The 22,227-nt window shown below is 39.0% G+C and overlaps 1 protein-coding gene across 8 annotated transcripts in view; it reads right to left on the reverse strand.

The window, feature by feature from the left end:
* Window positions 1-22,227, reverse strand: part of SIPA1L1 (signal induced proliferation associated 1 like 1) — a 223,384-nt gene that overhangs the window by 22,912 nt on the left and 178,245 nt on the right. For all 8 annotated transcript variants that reach the window (XM_074867967.1, XM_074867966.1, XM_074867965.1 and 5 more), the window contains 4 exons: window positions 19,000-19,278; window positions 8,590-8,739; window positions 3,495-3,619; window positions 584-702 (listed from right to left, as the gene is read on the reverse strand). In XM_074867967.1, the coding sequence (XP_074724068.1) occupies window positions 584-702; window positions 3,495-3,619; window positions 8,590-8,739; window positions 19,000-19,278 (673 nt within the window). The remainder of the gene's footprint in view (window positions 1-583; window positions 703-3,494; window positions 3,620-8,589; window positions 8,740-18,999; window positions 19,279-22,227) is intronic.

Raw genomic sequence — 22,227 nt, forward strand, 5'->3', positions numbered from 1 at the left:
GAGACAGAAAAACAGAATTTACCATTCAGACCTTAAACGTGAATGAAACAAGAAAGCTCTTTCTCAGCAGAATTCCAGCAGATCTCTCAGACAAAGTCTTCCAACAGTGTGCAAGGTAGGTTAAAGAAAGGAAGTAGTTACACCAGATGAGGAGAATGGAGAAAAAACCAAAAGCAAGATCACTACTCTGTTTCAAAGCAGCAGCTTTCTGAATGTTGCATTATAAAATACATTAGTAAACTTTTAAGTCTCACATATGAGGCCGAGGAATAGCTTTGTGAACTCCCGCAAATCCTCTACTTATCACAAGAGAATAGACAAGAAGCTGCCGTTCAACTGGCAACAAAACTTTATTAACTAATAAATATTTCAGTAGGCTGTGCTTAGCTTCTGTAGGATTCTGGACACAACAGGTCTGGCTCCACTGCTTCCTCCATGTTCTCGCAGGGCACAGGGCTTGAGGATTTTTTTCTTTTTCTTTTTAACTGACACCCTAAATATAACTTTGAACAACACTTTTGGTATCAAGAGCTTGTGGAGCAAAAGCAAAACATTAAATAATTCCTTTTTTAGGATAACTTACATGACCCTGCTTATTTGGAGACAAGTGAACCACAGGATCCTGTCTCATCAGTCTTCCACTGGGGCTTTCTCTGAAGGATGGCAGTACTTTTGATACCGCTGGGAGATGGCATGTTGGTTCTGCAATACAGCACACAATGACGTACTGAAGAGCGTGTGCAGTGAAACAAACTAAGAAAATGCGTAACCTAATTTTATGCTGCAATTTTTCCAATACTACCATTAGCCAAAACTTTGGATACCTAATATGAAATTCACTCCAGATAAATAAATACATATTGTGACAAAACACAGGTGAGTAAGTGAGGGCCCATTCCTGCCTGGCGTAAATCAGTAAGACCATGAACAAACAGCAGCCACCATCCTGGCTTTTGTTAGAACAACCTGAATGGTATCACACCCCCATTGTCCAACAGCACTATATCAGAGCATTAAAACAGCGGAATATTCATTTTCACAGTGTATTGACATTGTACTGACATATGTGCATTGCCTGTGGAGGAGAGATTAAAATCCTGGAGATCCACATTTCCTTAAACTGTATTCTATGCAAGGCAGGACAATAGCAAAAGTCTACAGTGATCATTTAAATGAACACATTTTCTCTAGTACAACTACTAAGCATATTTCTTGTCAAAGTTAAGGTGAGTTAAATAAACATTTTCTAATTGAAGAGATAGCAAAATTCTGTTGAAATCACAGTATTTCCTTAAAAATTGATGGCCATGAATGTGGAAACTGCACAGATGTACAAAAGGAATACTTACTAAACTAAACCTGACAAAAGTGGATGGAATTCAAATCATCCCTCTTACATGGGACACTCATAGGAGTGCTCTTCGCCAATTCAACTTTTTTTCCCCAGGAGTTAACTACGGAGGTCTAGAGGGCGTTCAGACACAGCCTGTCAGGTAGGTAATTGCTTTCTCGGAGCCCAAGGTCAGTATTTTAAAAGAAGCTCTCTCAGTTGTGACTTTTTACATGTATCTTGTCTCCTGTGGTTATGCAATATTCTGCACTTCTAAAAATGCTGCTTTTAAGTAGAGTATGTGCTCATGAACATCAAGTACTTAACAATACCCGTGGTAATTAGCAGTGCTTTCCTCAACACAGCTACAGTTTGTTCATCTTGATCTGCAGCATTACTAGCTTTTTTAAAAACAAATGAAACAGTTTTTAAAGATATATATATATATATATAAAAATAATAATAATTAAAAAAAAAAAATCGACCTTGATTTCCCCTGGCAAGTGATAACAAGCAGTGCTGGTGCACGAAGAACAAAGGTCTTCCGTAGCTAAGAATGGGCCAGGCAGGAGTGAGTGTGTGGATTCACTGCACCTAATGCCTTATTTACCTTGAGACAGATTATCCCAAGTGGAAATGTGCCTATTTGTCATAGAACCAAACTTTCACCTAGATTCATGAGACTCACAATGAAGTCTCCAGTCAGAGATGCAGCTTCCAACTATCTATCAATGCAGGACAATAGACAAGAGACAAAATACAGGGATTATATATCAGTATGCATTTCTCAGCCTTTGCCAAATGCCAGAGCCATCTCTTCTACCACACAATTGTTCTGGTTCTTTTTGGCCTCATTTATTTATTTTGCTAATATGGTGACACCTGACATTGTAGAACAGAACTTGCTGGCAGCTCCACTCAGTGTCAGCACCAACACCCAACTGTTGGTCTGCAAAAGTAATGCTGAGCAAAAGATCAGTTTTACATGTGTCGTTACCATCACACAGTATCAAAACATATGTGATTAAAAATCGTTCTGTCAAAACGAGAACTGAAGATCAGCATAATCACAGCTTTTTTGTGAGAAGTATGGGGGGAGTTGTGAGGGAGGGACTGACAGATGGCTTCAATAACAAGGCACAGCTCACTGAGGTTGTGAAGGTATGTGAACAAAGTACATCTCCAGAACTTGTGGTTGGCATTTGCCTTAAACTCCTGTTGATCTCACTGAACCTTATTCTGTGTTCAGCACTAGTCCATTTATATAGAACAAAAGCTGTGAGGCAGTAAAATGATCATCTACATGCATAACAGAAAAAGTTTGGAATTGTTTAATCTATGGTAACAAAGTTAGAACAAGCCAATCTAGCAATCTTGACCATGGTCATCATGTTGGATCAGTACTGTTTGTAGGCAGGACATTTCCACTGGTGTCAATCTCATCAGTATCCACTCAAGTCAAGCCATAGCTGTAGCAAAAGGTCTGTGTACAAAAACTTCAAATGAAGGCTTAACAATGCAAATTCTCAGTACCCAGCTGTTTTATGTAGTTAATATGTTCCCTCAGCTGACAGCTTAATTGCTAAGTGCAATGAAAATGTATACACTGGTGGAAGGCGATTACCAAGCTATAGATTTACTTCGCTATTTAAACTTTAATTGCATTTTTTCCATTTTGTACATGGTATTTTTACAGCTTCAATGATCAAACAATCAATTTGCATTTATATAGCACCATTTGAAAGGGAGCATCACAAGCACTTTAGACAAACTAAGCAAATTAAACTAAGCCAAGCCACTCAGGAGTGCAGGTGAGGTCAAACAAGTCCTCAACAGCAAGACAAATTAATAAGTGTGTCTACCCAACCGCTTCTAAAAGGACAGAGTGTTTCAAGGTAAGAGCATTAAGGTAGATTTAGTCCCACAATCAAATGAAGAACTGAAATCGGTTCTTCCTCAGGTGATACTTATAGATCTTAAGGAAACAGACTGCAGAAGCTAGTGCATGCTCCAGACCTAATTATTAATCCTGATGAACAAGGTTAATTTTCAAAGACACTGAAAACACGGTGCTTAAGAGGGTTGTCTCTCTGCATGGAGAGGTATTGCCAAAGTCACCTTGTCCTTAGCACCACTTACTCATTGTAAAGAATTAATTACCTACCCATTTGGTCAGCGATACTATCCTCACTTCTTTGCCAGCTGGGTGTGGATTTGCCGCTACCACCCGTATCTGATTGCGTGTTCTGCCTGTCAATGGAAGCAGGGGATCTACGGCTAATTCCAAACCTGTTGTAACACCCCAAAAAACAAAGCAGATAATGACTTTAAACATGCATGATTCTCACACAAGGGGAAAAGAGCACTTTTAAGAAGCTAGTGTCAAACAAGGGGGCAGAGCAATACATAGCACATCTGCTTGAGGGATTTATAATGCTTTTCCATTTAATTTTTGTGGCAGCTCTCAGGACCCATTTAGCACCTTTAATGCGTAAGATTACAGTACACATTAATTTATTAAGCATCTCTGATCAAGAACATCTCATTACAGTGAATACAATTAAAAAACAGACCAAAACATCCAGGAATAAAATTATTAATTTTCATTTACATAGATGTTTACATGGAAGAGCGACCAGACGACCAGACCTTTACACGGTTACAGAAAATTGACCACAACAAGTAAAACTTAAAAGTCTGGATAAAAGCCACGTAGTTTCGAAATGAGGTGTGTTTATCGGGAAAAGGTAACAAGAATGGATCCCTTTTAACTGGGAAAGCACTACCTCAAACTAGTCAAAGTGAGAATCAGAAAGTTTGTTGGGACAATCCCATGGATCTCAGCCACTTTCCTGGGTTCTAAGCAAAAGGCTATAGTAAGGTCATACCTAGGTATGGCCTAGTACGGCCTACTAAGGCATACCTAGATGCAGACACATTCAAAGAGCACAGACCCATTTCTGACAATATTACACTGCCGAATACTTTAATGAAGCATTTATAGAGTTGGTTATGGATTCCCAGAACCTGGGGATTGTAAATTCTGTAAATTATTAAGTTATTTGATCTTTAATTTGAGTGGACCACTGTAAACTAAATACAGCTGTAGGAAAGCAGTGAGACACATATACCTATTGCTGTAGAAGAAAGAATAGAGCAAAAGGAAAACTGTGTTCAATGGACTTTGTAAATCCTGCTAGGTTAGTCAGATGGATTTCGGCTCAATAAAGATACAGGAAGCTCAAGGATGCCTTATATGCCTAAAAGCTTGTAAGAATTAAATCTGTAATTCTGTATTACATATAAATCATTTATAAGTCTATAAGAATTATAGTTGGGTTCAGAATCGATCATTGAGAATTCATCAAGAATAATGTATTTCTGAGGGTTTTTTTTTTTTTGAAATCAGACATACCCTGAAGGAAAAAAAAAAAATCCCAAGACTCTACATGCACTGAGTAACACCCAAAAGTATTACAAAAAGCTGATATATCCTCTTACATATGAAGGAGTTTCTCTAGCTCTAAGTGTCTAACATAGCAACAGAAAATAAAATACCCAAACTGTGCTTTCTACTCATTCTACCAGCTACAGACTGCCCCACACGACCTGCAACATAAAACAGACATCTGCCCAACTGTCAGAACAAGTTCAGTGTGGTTATCCCATTTGAAAGTTCATGTCCTTGTTAACTCAAATGAACCCACCAAAGAAACATCCTATGACTCAGAACAATAAAATCCCACTCCCATCCTTAAAGACAAGAATCTGGAACATGCCTGTACATGCAGCACAGCTACAATACATCACATTTGAGATTTGGGCCTTCTAAATTTCACCCAAACATGATTCGACTTCCCTTTTGTTCACCACTCCCTGGTATAGCCAACATACAGTTTAATGGAAAAAAAATGGAAAAGAAAACCTGGATATATCTGCCTTCTGAATACAAACAATTTAAACTGAAATTGCACTAAGTGAGTAATGTTTTCCCTTTTCTGTTCACACAGACTAGCTATGATTTCAGTTAATCAAATACCTAAATTAAACATGATTAATTCAATACCAATTCAACAGATGCATAAAAAGGTCTAAACACAACAGTTCAAAAGCTGTTTGATTCTTTGAACACTGATCTCAGGTGATTTTCAAACTTTTAAGACTTGTAAGATATTTTGGGAAGAATATCTTTTCATGATAAAATAACTTGGAAGTTGGTATCTAAAAGAAAAAGCCAAAACCCCAAGAAACCTTGCTGCGATGAAGCTGCACTGCATCAATATTTTATTTTCTATGAGTTGTCCTCTTACCTAAAACCCCATAATGTTCATCTGTATAAAAGCAGTCAATTTTGCATTTGGCAGATATTTTATGATGTGGGATCTTTTTTTCAAGATTAGAGATATACAAAACCACCATGTTTCTAATTTCATTTCATTAAAATCACTGCTCTACTAATTTGAGCAGCAAGAACTGTCTTTAGATTGCCTTTTTTTAAATGAAGTGGGCTATTTAAAAGAAGGAACAATAAATGCAGGTGGTGCTATATTCTATGCTGCTTAAATATACAGCCCATTAGGTTAAGTAGGAATGAACCCAAAAAACTCGAAGGAGAAATCAATATGGATTAAAAGAACAGTGAAATTGTTTAAATATACATTTTATATATATGTTATAAGAAGAAACTCATTATTTCAGTATTTTGAATTTTGTTTTTACATTCTACGATCATTTATTACATATACGTACCTTCAGGTAAAGACAGGATAAGTATACAAAACACACATATATACATCAAGACCAATCTGGATATTCTTGAAGGCAGTGAGGTTTTTGCCTATACCCAGCTCAGGACAAGGACCAATAATCTAGAAGAGGCAGCAGTTACTGCTCTTACCGATGTCTGACAGAGGTTGGACTCACACCCACGCTTCCAGTCATTTAAGTTTCACAAACTTTCCAAATCTGTCATATCATGCAACAAGAAAGAAATGTATACACAAATTATGCAGTTGAGATTTCCTGCACTGGGAAATCTCAGGGACTGGCACACCCAGGGCACGCTGGAGCCTCACCTTGGGAAGATTACCTTCAGGACATGGTGCCCCTCCGCTAGGTACCTACTCCAGCCCACCCTTCTCTCCAACATCTGAACAATTGAATGCTACAATCTCCCTCCCCTATTTTAACAACATATATGGCTTAATAACTGACCAGCTCTGCCTGGTACATCAAACATCACTACAGAGCTGCCCTGAATCTGGTGTCTCAGACAAATATCAAGAGATGGATGCACATGGAACTGCAATGATTTTTAGTAGTGTGACAAACATTACTTTGCTTATCAAGGCAAGGGAAAGTTTCCTTTATAATTACATTTTTCATGCTTTCCACTTAGCCTAAAAGAAAATGTTTGGAAAGTCCTGAGTAGATATGATTCATGTGTACAAGGACAGTATGGGAGGCAAAGTGTTTTTTCTGTAAGAGTAGAACATAATAGTCAAATAATTAAGAGTTTAATAAGCAATTTTTCTTTAAAAAAAGCATCCAATAAGGAATGTGCAAAATTCATATATTAATTATGTCTTTCACTATGCCCTTTAAACAGTGTTTTCTTTCACCAAATTAAAACTTCAAAACCAAAAAGACTGTATACGCAAGGTTTCTAGGACAAATCTCTGCTGAACTTGCAAAATGCTCAAAGAATGCTATAGTGAACATATGTGTATAAATTAACTTAAAAGATGGAAAAGGGTTGGGATGGGCACTGGTGTGCTCTGAGGCCAATTCAAAACAAACCACAGCATGTCTGAAAATCCCTTCCTACTCAAGCAGTTATGGTTGTGATGGTCTGAGGACGTATGGCTCTACCTTGCTTGTAGAGCAAATGATGTAGTTGGAAAAGAGCAAACAAGATATTGGGAGCACAAGCTGCTCTTCAGAATTCAAGGCAACACAAGTGCTGCTGGCATGAATGAGCCAGGAAGTATGCTGTGTATAAAGAGGTAAGTGCTTCTTCCAGCTGCAGAGCTCTGGATACACTTCTGTTTAGTTTCCTTACAGCAAAGTTTAATGGGTTTAAAGCAAGTCGCCTAATGTCTGTAGGACTTAAGCACAAGCTTAAATAACGACCTGAGCAGGTCTCAGTCTCATGAATCAAAGCATTCATGAAGGTGTGCAGCAGAGAAGAGTCAGCCTCTTCAGGAAACCTCAAGTTAGGCTGCAAGGAGAGGGACAGGGAGAACAAATCTTCAGCACTCTGCAGCAAGAAGCAGCACTTGTTCAAACACATGCTCCGAACAGCATTCTCTGGACTGACCCAGAGCAGTGTCCTCTTACAGGAACCTCAACAGGCAAAAGACAGTGCCTGGCGCTAAGCAGTTCCTGACAGTGCTATTTAATCTTACTAATAATAGAGAAAGAGATACTTCTACTTTATAAAAGACCCAAACCAGAATGAATTACACACCATGACCTGCAATGTACTCAAGACGACTTCAGAGGGAAGCTTTGCAATGTGAACTATCAGCAGTTTTGCCCCTTTATCTTCTCTATAGGAAGTAATTTGGAATGTGGTAGACAGCTCTTCTGCTGCCAATTATTTTTTTTTTCCTACTTGGAGATACTTGATTTATTGCTCCTTTCAGTGCTCTCTGAAAACGATACAGATTTAATTTCTTCCTCTGTAAGTTGCCCCTTACACTGACATTGGATCACTTCACAGAGTTTGAGGATTTCTGGAAAGTTGGAAGAGAGCACCTACAACAGGATGACTATGAATATGTGAAAAAGATGATAGCGGATTACTTAGTACTTTTGTGCCTACACATCTGAAGTCTTAGTTGCACTCAACACTACTTTGCTTCAACTATTAGCACAGACTGCAAAGTCCCACACCTATTACTTATTTTATTTTAGAATCCAAACCTGTGAAATGAAGCAATTTGCAACATGAAAACAGTACCTTTAATGAAGATTTTTAAATATATAAAAGTTCCTTCTGTACCTGAGCAGCTGTAGACTAGGATCAGAGAGAGGTTAGGTCACAAAGGGAAAAGGTGGAAGCAAGGGATTTTTAAAACTGACTTTTTCAAGAAGCATGACAGTGGTATTTGAAAACAAACATGTTTTAATGCGTGTAAACAACAGCTGACAGGAGGCTACGTAAGCACTCCTTTAGTTTAATATACATTACAACAAATGGAACAGAGAACAAGAAAACCTGCCTAAAAAGAATATGAAAAAAGTCTGGTGCCTACCCTTCTGGCATAGATTTTTGTCTGTATGTGCCCCCACCAGAGCCAGTCTCACTTGAGGATGATAAGTTGCTTGGAGAATTACGGCACTGTTGCGATCTTGCTAAGGCAATAGATGAAACTGTGACGTAGACATCAGAACCAGGAGACAACCTGTTCGGAGCAAATGAACCAGTCGGATCAGCAATACTGAACAGCAGTATCATAGTGCACAGCATGATGGACAACATCATGAAAACTGTCACATCAGCAAAGAACATGGCTTCATGGAGACAGCAGAAATGAAGTCAGTTGAAGGATCAGATGTTTTCCCCTTATTAATCTACTGGAGACCATGAAAAATCTGCTGTAAAAAGATGGATACAGGGGAGTAAATGAAGAGAGGCAAGTGTGGAAGGAAAATCCTGGCACATACTAGGAAAACATCCCAGTTTCTGAAGTCCTGACTTGTTTTTACAGATTGCTTGCAAGGAACAATGAAGCACGATATTCCTCACCCAAATACCAAATAGAACAACATATTTCTAATTCTCAAAACAAACTCCTGCCTGTAATTTAAACTAACTGTAGTGAGCTGTCTATGCAAACTCTTCTAAGAGTATTGAGCTTATCTCTATGACACCAAACTTGCCCAAATTAAATCACAAAGACTAAACAACTGTAATGTTTTTTATAAACACCTTAAAATCGTCCCTAAAAACTTAATATTCTAATATAAAGCTCAACATATCAGACCTCTGTTTGAAAATACAGACCTGAGTCATATGAAGCCTTCTCCTGTTGGAATAACCACACAGCAAATAAACGGGTCAGAATTACAACACATGCACCTGGGCAGGATGGCTGGAAGCAGTAGGCTTATACTGCTCAACTTGTATATCTTGTTCTGTAGTTGAAGGCTTTTTTAGATCATTTTCTGCTTTGTGCATTTGGTTTCCCAAACCCCAACCAAATTCACTGCTGCTAGCTAGTTCTTTGTTCTGCTCAGTGGCGACCGAAGCCATTCAGAACTTCTGCAGTGACTTGAGTGGAGTTTGAATTACACCATCCATGAACACCAAAATCCTACTGTGAATGCAAACCTTTACTCATTTTAACTAGGAAAAATACTGTAACTTACACAAGTTAAACAGCAATTTAACTTTTAACATTTAAAAAAATGCGTATCGACTTTGGTGAAACACACAGATAGTTGCCTCAGTACACAACTTGGGTCTGGGGATTTACAAGATCTTAGCCTAGCCATTTAATCTATATCTGCAAAGGAGTGGCAGATTTTAATCAGCTCTCATTATACTGTAAGAACTTTTAAAGTTCACAAACTCTTTTGAAAATGAAAAAACATTGCACTGATTAATGTTACTTGTGTACATGTATGTATCCAAAGAGAGAGAGTGTGTGTGTATATATATATATTTAGATCAAATGTGGTTTTGTCCCCCCTCAGTACTTCGCAAAAAAGCAGTAAACTAACAAAATCTTAAAAGAGCAGTAGGACTGGACCAAACATCTTGGTCCTCTGGAATTTCATAAAGCACATATGACTAACAGTAACTCCTTCCCAGACAAGAAAGGAATGACCATCACAAGTACCATACCAAAGTCAGTAATTCCCTTCTGCCTACTGAACTGAATTTAGCTTATCTCACTTTTATCAAACAACAATTCTGAATATTTGATTGCAAAGAACACAGTTTAAGAGTTGGAAACTTGGGGAGCCATGAGCCAAGCAGTTCATTTTCCCAGTGGCACTCTTAGAAAAAAAAAAAAAAAAGTTCAGCCAACAAAAGTATGTGCTCTCAATAGCATTCACTCACCTACATAGGCACACACATTTAAACTCAGTTATGCTTGCAGAGCATAAGTATGACCTTTTTTCCCCAATAATAAATTAGAATTTATGGCAAGGAAACAAATTACTTCTTGCATAATTTCTGTAAAATGATTTCCTTTTGGAAAATGCTTACATTTTCACTTCAGATTCAGATACGCCTTTTCTTTACTTCCTATGCCTTACCAAAAAGTGACAGTGCTGTTCAGAAGGAATGTCAAGATTTCAGAACTATGTTACAGAGTTATAACTCATTCACAAAGATGAAAGACCTTGAGGGCAAACAAAATTGCATTATAAATGTGGTCTGAACAACAACAGTGAACAACCAGTCAGGTAGGACATCCTATTATTTAAAGCAGCAATACATTTTGTTGGTACAGTTCACAATAGCATTAAAAAACATTAATAGTGAAAGACATTTCATTTTATGTGAAACATATAAATAAGACAAAATAAAGTAAATTAGTTCGAATTGACTTTTTGAGCTGCTTTGAAATCTACTGATGAAAGGCACTTCCCAAGACAAAAGGAGTATTGTGCTAGCAGTATGTCCCTACAGTTAAGATATTCTGTGCTTGTCTTTTATTTATAATTAAAACCCAAACTAAAACAAGCTATTATCTATTTCAAAAGACAGCTTTAAGAAGAAATTCCAAAATGGTTAAGTGCAGGAGTCCCACAACTGAATTTAAAAATAGGCCAAGCGTCCATTGCATTACACAGATACAATTACACTGCAGTCAATTGACCTGGGATTATACCATGCATAATTTAGTTCTAACAGATCTAGTTCATCCTGAAAGGACTGGTTGAGTCTTGCCAAGTATGGGAGGAAAATCACCTTCTGTGACAGCAGTGAGTGGGATGGGCATACGTTTATTTTGTTTAGTATGACAACACTGACATCGAAAGCATCCATCTTGCTCTTAATAAATTAATTTCCATGTCATTAGCTGTAATTTTCCCCACATCTTCAGTATGCATAGGTATGTAATATACACATCATAAGAAAAATGTCAGTCTAGCACGCTTGGTGCCTATGGCCTAAGGCACTCTGTAACTGTATGATCATACACAGGTGCCTCCTCCCTTAGGACCTCTGCCCCATGTAGTTTTATTTTGTGCTGTAACTTCTCCTGCAAGAGCTGCGCAGCTTGGAAGTGGAGGCGGTGCCGGCTGGCAGAGGAGAAAAGATGGCCTTTTAGTCAAGGCATTTCAGTGCCGACTTAGCAAACTGAATTCTTATCTTGCGCTTGCTGCAGCACTCCAACGTGACCACCGGCATACTTGTTAAAGAAAATTTTTCATTCATTGTCACCAACTGCAAGTTTCTCACAGGCCTTATTTCATTTCAAGCCCTGATTTACTTCTGAGCTGAAAACTTACCAAAGCAGCTGAAGTCAACTAAGCTGTAATTTGAATATATAAAATATTAACAATGCTGGGCACACTTCCAAATATGAGATGCCCAAAATAAGACATAGCAAATGAGTAGAACATAATTTCTCTCTCTACCTTTGTTCTTAATCTGAAGAGGGCCAAAGACATCTCTTCTCACGCAAGAGTTTTGAAAATCAAGTTTAATTAATACCCATGAAGCATTCAAAAACTATAGTAATGGGCGCCACTGTAAAGCTTAGAGGGGAATTAGTAATTGCATCTTTACAGCAGGATTTGAATACCATCCAGTAAATAAGGGATGGAGTAATGAAGAGGAAAATAAAATATTAAATAGCTCTTCTTTAATGAGCTGCATCCACTGTGTGAACTGAATGAGGCAGATGTCCTCTGTTAAAAGAAATTCTCATAATTTAACCAAAGGAAGTATCAGAAAATATGGTTACACAAGAGTTCTGAATATAATTGCACAGCAAATCTTAATTCTGGCATGCTTACCTTCCATGCGTTTGATTTTTGCCATCCTAATAACACTGCAAGATGTGACAGTTCTCTGAAAACACTGACTCAATGCTCTCATGTTAAAAAGGAAACCAAACCATTCAAAAAGGAAAAAAGAACATCAGCTTGGGGAAGGGGATAGCAAATGAAACAGAAAATGCAATTATGCTGTCATATTGTACCTTCTCCCATCAGACAGTATACCTTCTCAAATATTCTTCAATTTCATCATCGCATTTCAGAAAACATGTATTATAACAAGAAAAGATACAGAGATAGGCAATGGGACAACCAGAAGTACAGAATGGTTTCCGTATGAAGAAACACTAAATAAGCTATACGGCCCCATGGATTATACAGAATTTTATCATATCTGCTTCAATCCATCCAGACATGAATTATATTGAATTGAGCAAACAATGATTAGTCATTATCCCTCATGACAAAAAAATAAGCAGGAGACCTCAACTATCACAAGACCAATGAGCAGGCACCTGGGTGAAGAGATACCATCCGCAGCTGTTGAACACCATGGAACAAGGTGCCTGGGCTCCAGGCCATCTCAAGGAGCAGCCAGCTGGGAGGCTGTCAGACCTGCTCAGGAGCCTTCCTTTACACTTGTAAGCATTTCTTATGCTTTTCCCTGGTCCCTGCTGATGGCCACCGTCAAACAAGAGACACCAACTCTTGACATGACACAGCTCTTCTCAGATGTTTTTGGAACTCAGGAGTTCGGCCATCCAGCCAGGTGTGCCAGCAAACCTTTGATTTTCCACTGCTAGGTCCAGCTCTAGGTCCCGGCACCAGTAAGGAACGCATAATACGTAATCTCACATTAGTACACATTTTAATTTGAAGAACATTTTGAAAACTTTAAAATAACAAATCCTCAAAGCCTGTGAGGCAGGCAATGCTCGCTCCCGATGCTACAATGCTCACTTGACAGGTGGCAAGATGAGCACAGACACCTGCTTGTTTATGTTAGGAAAAACATCACCGATCCAAGCTAAGCAGCAGCACATTAGGATTTTTATATAACATGGGAACAGTTTAAACTAGAATCTATCTGCAGGAATTAACCTATAAACTGCTACTAGCACAGTTACTGTCACCGATTACACACAAGCATTGTTCAAAGCAGTATTGAAGTTTCAGGGCAAGGCTGTGCTCTAAAGTCCTCAATAAGACTTAAAGCCAGTCTTAAGGAATATTGTTCTAACACTTCCATACTGTGGAATTTTACAGCCAGTATTTGACTGCAGTCATGCTGTAATTCAGTTTTTCGTTGGGTTCAAAATATTGACTGTGTTCAGAAATTTTCTAGTTAGAGCTTTGAGCTTTCATCCAGAACAGTACTGAACTGCACACTGAAGTGCACAAGTCCAGCAGCATGCTTTGCTCACTGGTTTTCGCACTTTTCAAACATTTGCTGAATCAAGTTTTAGTTAAGACTGCTTACAGTTTATGATATTTAAGAAGAGATTACCATCTAACACAATCTCATTTCCTTTCCTGGCCAAGTTTTTTCTTAATAAAATCTGGAAACCAAGTATACAAAATAAAAACTGAAAATTGGGAAGGGGGTGGGAGAACCAAGCTCTAAAATGACATCTTCTCCAATGACATTAGCTCTGGCATACTTCACATATATGTGGTTTATTGTTCTTTTCCTTAATGTATCACTCTGATATTTATTCTGGGTTATAGGCTATATAGTGTCCCGTGTGGACTACTTAATGTTGTGAAAGAAGCCATAACTTTGAATTTATTGCATTTATATTATTAGATTTTCCAGTCTTAATGTTGCAGTAACATTAGAGATTTATTTTAAGATTCATAAAGTTTCGTGTTATTTTTCCTGCCTACAAATATGCGCATCCACCATTAATACATTGAAGGACCCAGGATACTATGAGGACCAGGGAGAATTTAAGTATAAGCTAGTGAGATGGGTACATGAAGACAATTCAATAAAGGCAAATTTACATACTCTGCTGGTTAGGCACAGGATTGGGCATTTGTCTGCCTTCTCAGAATCGGGGACTGTCAAGCAAGCTACTCTCCCACCTACAATAGCAGTCTCCATAGGGAGGCTTTTATTTACATGAAGTGAAATCCTCCTGTTCTCAGGACTGGTAATGCATCTTTTATTTACTTTTACTATAGTTAGAAGGACTAAAGTGAAAATATCAACAACGGTAAAAAACATAAATTTGTTTAATTCAGTATGCATAGAGACTCTAGCTATAAAAAGTGATCATCAGTCAACTATCACTAGTAGGTAATTCAAAAAGTTACACCTGTACTCTCTGTACTCTGAGAGCACTTTGTACTCAAAGAGGGAAATGCTTGTCTGTTAAGCTGTTTTTGTTTAAATCCCTCAAATATTCAGGTTTTCCTGAATTAATGTAAGTCATGGATTTATTGCTGACCATTAAAATAAGTCCCATGTCAGGTCTGATGCGTCAGAAATATATAATACCTCTATATCATTCTTTGAAATCCCACCTGCTGGAGCTAGAGCTAACGACAGTACCAACCTTCTGTGGTCCCACGGTATCAGCGCTAGTTCCAAAAATCATCTCAGATGCAGAGCTCAGAGGGCCACATGGATCAATTTACTGGGGGTTTCTCAGCTGCCATGTCCCTTAAAACACAGATCACAAACTACAGATTGCTGTTTCTTAGCGGCAGATGAGATATGCCATCATTGCGCCCAGCTCAGTAAACAAAGAATGTGCAATCAAAAGGCAGGAGCGCAGAGGGATAAATGCCAGCTCCAGTCTCAGAACAACTAAGTATTAAGATCAGTCAAACATCAGCAAGCCTGAACTGCAGCTCAGCACTGCAGAAATGCAAGTGGTAGCTAGAGATATCTAAACCACAACCAAAGATCAAAATTGAGGTTACAGCTATAATTTAGTACTGAAATTACTTATTGATGCTGACCTTCATAGGTGTTTCCAGCCTCACTGACACTTAGGCAGTACCTTCTTTGTGAAAGCAAAGCTCTAATGGTAGTAAGGAAATATAGGTTAGCTGTACTGCTTTGCTGATGACAGGCGTTTTCTTCTAAAATCCCTTAAAATTTCTGTATAGAACATAAATACTGCAGAGAAAGAGACACTGAAGTAGCCGGTGGGGTCATATTTATAATCCTGTTAATTGGAGGGCCCTTGCTGGATCACAGGGACCACTATATAGATCCTGCTACCCATATCACCAGGTTACCCCTTGGTCATCCATTTCTCCAACCAACCGAGAGCTCAGCAAAGTACAAATCATAGGGAGCAAAGCACAGCGGAGCAGCATCGCTGCTACCTGCACCAGAAACATGGACAGATTCCAGCACCTCCCGAGAGGTGATCTTTAAGCTACGGAAAGTATGAATGTTAGTGGGGAAAAAATTAAATGAGACAATAGCTAAGAGGGCTATGAAAACCCCATCTTTGTTGATTTTAGAGATTTTAAACAGTAAGAATAGAAGTACCTGAGCTTTCCCAAAAGCAAAGCTTTCTCTTATCATGCAGAGAAAAGGCAAATGAGTCCCAGAGTGAGCTTTTTTTCACCTCCTGTATTCCTTTAAAATGACAAAAACGTATTTTTCCTCACTTTAACTGGAAACACATTAACCTTATGCAGCTGCTGTTATATTTAAAGTTGATCCAGCCAAGACTAACATGTTTAGCAGACCAGAAAGATAAGAGAGAAGACATTTTTCAGGCATCAAAAAAAATTCCCAGCCAAACTTAAAAGCTAAATTGATAATACACTTTTAAGGATTAAAAGATCCAAGAGAACCCTTTTTGAAGAATAATTTTAAAAATATTTAAAAGGATGTCTAGAGATGAAAAACCCCAGCCACATACCTTGAAAATTAAGGAAATGGAAAGTCAAAAGTTTCATTTTTTGAAAACAAATACCGAGTATATGGAAATGTAATTTTCACTTCACAAACATTTGTCAGGCCATAACCCCCCTCTAGAAGCATCCAGTGACTGGATAAATCTTGGATGCTTTAGGTGTGTGATCTTGCCCACAGAGGATTTTATGCACAAGAAAAACACAGTTAACACCCTGTCTCTCAGTGCAGCCAGATGCTCATGCTCCTCCACATGAGGTGTGCAACAGCCAGCTGCAGACTGGAGACAAAACTCTTTGGTTACATATTGGGTTTGCGTGGCAAGGTTTTGGTAGCTGGGGGGTACAGGGGTGGCTTCTGTGAGAAGCTGCTCGAAGCTCTCCCTGTGTCCGGCAGAGCCAATGCGGCCGGCTCCAAGACAGACCCGCCGCCGGCCAAGGCCGAGCCCATCAGTGACGGTGGTAGTGCCTCTGGGATAACGTTTTTAACAAGGGGAAAAAGTTGCTGTGCAACAGCAACTTCAGCCAGAGAGAGGAGTGAGAATATGTGAGAGCAACAACTCTGCAGCCACCAAGGTCAGTGGAGAAGGAGGGGGAGGCGGCACCGGAGCAGAGATTCCCCTGCAGCCCCCCGTGCAGGCCCTGGTGATGCAGCTGTGCCCTGCACCCACCGAGGTTAACGGAGGAGCCGATACCCACCTGCAGGCCAAGGAGGACCCCACACCAGAGCAGGGGGATGTGCCAAAGGAGGCTGTGGCCCTGTGGGAAGCCTGCACTGGAGCAGGCTCCTGGCAGGAGCTGTGGTCCCAAGGAACCCAGGCTGGAGCAGGTTTGCTGGCAGGACTTGTGACCTGCAGGGACCCATGCTGGAGCAGTTTGTGGAGGACTGTCTCCCGTGGGAAGGACCCACACTGGAGCAGGGGAAGAGTGTGAGGAGTCCTCCCCATGAGGAGGAAGGAGCAGCAGAGACAACGGGTCATGAACTGACCACAACTCCCATTCCCTGTCCCCCTGTGCCACTGGTGGGGGGAGGAGGTAGAGAAATCGAGAGTAAAGTCTGGGAAGGGGTGGGGGGGAGGTGTTTTATTCGTCATTATCCTACTCTGATTTGATTGGCAATAAATTAAGCTGATTTCCCTAAGTCAAGTCAGTTTTGCCTATGATGGTAATTGCTGAGTGATCTCTCCCTATGAGCCTTTTGTTATATTTTTCTCTCCCCTGTCCAGTTGAGGGGGGTAGTGACAGAGAACCTCTGGTGGGCACCTGGCATCCAGTCAGGGTCAACCCACCGCTGGTTAATACCATGAAAAGATGGAAGTGTCTGAAAAAAACCAGCAACTCAACTGAATCTGATCTTCTGCCACTGCCTTAAACTTTGCCCAGGTATTACTATGCCTTCCATAATTACAGAGCGAGATTCTACAGCACTGGAGAGAGCAAAAACACCCAACACTCCAACTCCTATTCCTTTCAAATTCAGCATCTGCCTGTCCTTAGCTGTAACAGGCAGATACGGCCTGAAGCCATGCAATTCTTACGTTGGTCCAAATATACCATTAGAGAGCTAAGTCCAGTGTCTCACTGGCTTCTGCAACCTTCTCCACAATCTTCCAGATTGTTAGAAATTATTAGTGCTCTCAGTGTCACAAATTTTCTTTTGCAACTCGCACTGATGGGAGCTTTAAGTATACATATATTCAACTTACAGAAAGCTACAACTGGGGAGGCACTCTCTAATCAGTTTGAGTGCAGAAGTATGATAGATAGTGTCTAATGAAAAAGAAAGTAAGAAAATTAAGTCCTTACCAACTATTATGATTTCCTAACAAGGTGTCCTACACAGAAGTTTCAGTTTCACCTTGGTAGTTTTTTGGTCTTGGCTGTACCAGCTTTGAACATTTTTATTTTTTTTAAATCCCCAGTTCTTCAGGATGTGAAAAATGTTTTGAGTTAATTCATTAGAACCGTCTTAAATTTTCTATAGTATACACCTTATTTTCACTGCTTTATATTTTTCAGCAGTGTAAAGCATGATCAGAATCTGTCTACAACTTTTTTTTTTTTAAAAGGAATTGTCCAAAAGAAGAAATACAAGCTACAAGCTTGTTTCCTTCAACAGATTTCTTTGTAAATGCAGAGACAGTGACAGATTCGTATAGATAATTGAAACAATGACAGTTCATTTGAATACTATCAAATACATCTTTTTCCATGGAAGAATGAAAATACTGTGACAGGATGTGCCTGATACCTTTATCTTAATTATAATCTCTTTCTTGTTTAAAAAAAAACCAAACCCACAAAAAACCCCAAACCACCCTGGAGAAATGCAAACTTAAAGCAATCTCATCTCTAGCCTAAAAAGTTTGAAAACTCCCCAATCACATAAATTTGCTTTTTGGGCTGCTTAGAATTCTCTTGCTAAACACCCCGTTAGATGCTATTTCTGCCTTGGGAGCTTTACGTGATCCCAACAAGCCTATAAAACAAGCTAACATTCTGATTTACTACAAAATGCATAAGTTCAGGAACACTTAGATCTAAAACCTTGATTGTAACTAATTTAAAACTTAAATAACAATGCAGCAGTTCTAGAATACCATCCAACACAGGGACACATAGCCTAACAATCCTGTAACACTTCATTTTGCGGCTAATCATGCCAGGAAAGGTATTTCCTTTTGGCTCATGTTTCGCCCATATTCATATTGCCTTTTGACTAATTAAAACCAAGATTAAAAGCAGTTTTCAGATGCTTAGATATGTCTAGCGTGCTTTTTTCCAGACAAGATGCTGAGCAGCAATGACAAGACACGTACCTCCGACTCTCCAACGGGCGCCCATCACTAGAAATGCTTCGGGGGATGTTGGCTGCTCGTTCTGGGGGTGGCATTTTCCCTTCTCCTTTCCCAGAGCCAATCCTAGATGTTACTGGACTTTGTATTTGGGATGGTACCTGAGCCACATGAGGTCCCTGTCCTTTGCTTGCATTTCGTTGCCATTTGTTATTATTTCTGAAGGGAAATTTGAATTCATACGACATTCCTTCATTCACTTTGTATTCCATCACTGGCATACGGTAGTTTTCTGAAGAACTCCTGGAAATGAAGAAGTTTAACATGCTGCTATAAATAAATGTTCACAAGGATAGAAATCTGAAGGCAGAAGCTGAATCAATTCTATGAAACAGTAAATGTAAGATTTGGCTTTTTAGACACATATATTTAACAAATTTTAACATTCTTCATCTGATTACTGGGTTATAAAAGCAAAAAAATCTGCTTCAAGGATACCTCCCCTCTTCCTAATTTAAAAAAGTGATGGGTTTTAGAACTTACCTACACCCAGAGAAATAAAACCCGAAATGTTTGTTCTTTTTGAGAGAAATCTTTCTGATGCACATACATCAATGGAGACAAGATTCCCATGAAATAATGCATTACACTTCATTTTCAAACACCTTTGGCTTTGGAGTATCTCAGTTGGTAAATTTGCACATTATGAAAACAAAACACTTGCTAAAAATTGTAGATGCCAAACCCAAAAGATGTCCATTGCTTCCTACGGATGTACAGGAACAGGACAGAAAAAAAACTGGAGTGAAACATAAGCTAACGCAGTCCACGTAAGATGCAGTGTGAACTTCTGCATACATTTAAAAAGAGAGATTTGGAAAGTAGATGTGACCTTCAGCGCCAGTGAGGATAATTTGACAAATGTATATACATCTATTTAAGTGAATTTTTTATTGTGATTACTTATCTACACACATCATTATCTAACGGGAAGGAAAAATAAACAATCAGTGCAAAGTTTTCAACTTCTAGCTCTTCCTCTACGTGATTACACCATTAGTACTGAGAAATATCAGTATCTCTTCCCAGCTAAAATACAAACCAAACCACATAACCTGTTATCTGGCTATGCTGACATCAGCAAGTTGTGCAGCCTCATATGAGTAGACAAAATGAAACCATTTTGTGGTTTTACTTTGGCCTACCCTCTAGTCTTGACCTGCAAATTAAATCAGCAGCTGGAAGGCAGAGGTGTGCTTCGGAAGCACATCTAGTTCAGCTTCAGCTGAAAGGAAACGTTTGTGTGCTCCCGGGCCACCCTGATGTGAACCACTGCATGGTAGATGGGGATGATCCGGAGGTTCGTTTTCAAAGTCCACTCACAACCTAACAAAAATCTCGAGACTATTGTTTTTAACTTTTTCTTCATGTCTCCTGCTATTCCTTCCCTAGTGATTATATCCTTGAGTACTTTGGGTTTCTCTTTTTTTGCAAACATAGTTACAGTTTAAGAAGCAAGAAAACACAATTTCCTCTTGCTGCTGTGTCCTTAACTTGAAGGTCAGCAATCAGTCCACTAAATGAGTTCAGGGGCAGTGTTTTAATGACCGCCTTTTAGTAGAGATATAACCATAACAAGGCCTGCCCTCTGTGTAGGGCATTAGATTGTGAATCAGGGTATTTGGATATATTTTTATACCTGCTACTGACCTTGTACACTTGCCTGTTGGCATGTCACCTTATCTAACTGCATCCCTGCTCTTCCTCCAACTTCATGCCAATCAATTTATTAGGATAGGGACTGCTTCTCATATGACTGTACTATACCATGCAGAACTGATCTTCCTCTTAGTTATGGTTTGTAGAAGTTACTATAGTAGAAATACTAAATGACCTCCAGAGGACACAACGGAAGGACTCCAATTATGGAAAACTGACTGCCAAAAGAGAAATTGCTTTGTGCAAAGATTTAAGTCAAGTCTCTAGTAATATACGTAGGATAGCTACAAATTCAAGACAGTTCCTAAACCTAAATGATTTTGGATACAGCAAGCAGGATAAAGAGGTGCTTTATGAAATTTTATAACTAGGCAATAATCCACCACGAGCATTTACTCACTGCAGGACAACAACAAAACTCACTGATGCTGAGTACCATATTTCAAAAAGTGCAGTAATTTCTCTTCCCACTATGGGTTTGGATCCAATAAAGCTAAATCTACTTTTGGCTGTACTTAATTTAGTTCAGGAATAATAGGATCTGTGCTTTCCACACAGATTTTTCTGCTCTAATCCTTTTGCTATGATTGCAGCTAAACTTTCCATTTGCTCGGGCTGCTAAATACTGTACAAAAGCTTTCCAAATACCTCATGGGTGACCTTACGCCACTGCTCATTTTAATCCCTGACATGTATTCAATTTTCCACTGACAACTAAAGGACAAATAAAACTCCTTTACTCTATGCTCCTGTTTAGCTACCAGTTACGAAAGGAGTTAATATGGTTCACAGTAAAAACAAACACGGATTCTTCTTTTATGGAAGTACGAGGTCTTTGCTTGAAAACACGATTTCAAATCAATGCAATAAATATGCATTTAAGCTCAGCCCCAACCTTCAGTACATAAAGATTTAGCATCTACCCCTACAGAAATATTGCCTGAATAGAAAACAGCAGTGCAAAACGCTCTCTCAGTCTCTCACTGCAAGGAAAACATCGAACTTTCATAACTGTACTTGCTTCTTCTTGGCAAATCTGGCATAAAAACCTTGAGCTAGCCTGCAGGCAAATTTAGTCTATTAAAGATCATTCCATTTTAATCATATAGTATTTGCAAAATATTAATACAGGATGTCAGGAACATGGGAATCCAATTTAGTGATGTAGCTGAATGCTGCAGACAACCGCAGAGTTCAGATGGGAGCAGTAAAACTTACAGCAAGCTTTAGTGTGAGTTCAGGAAAAATGGAGGCATTTAATGTCCTATTTAGAAAAAAAAGCACATATTACTGCTTATTTCTGATCAAGCAACATTTTAAACCTATAAAAGCAGTAATACAGTTGACACAAGCCTCAGGCTTAACAGGGATGGGAATTGAGAGAGATTCAGCAAGATCTGCTACTAAGTAAAGAAGAATTATAATTTGCAGCAATTTCTCTGGCCAGATCCATACCTCTGATAAACTCTCATCGTTTGCAGCCTTTCTTATTTGTGAAAGTAGAAGAATGTAAGTCTGTTCATAGCTTTCAAG

The sequence above is a fragment of the Strix uralensis genome, chromosome 4 (genome assembly GCF_047716275.1).
Source record: "Strix uralensis isolate ZFMK-TIS-50842 chromosome 4, bStrUra1, whole genome shotgun sequence".
NCBI lineage: Eukaryota > Metazoa > Chordata > Aves > Strigiformes > Strigidae > Strix > Strix uralensis.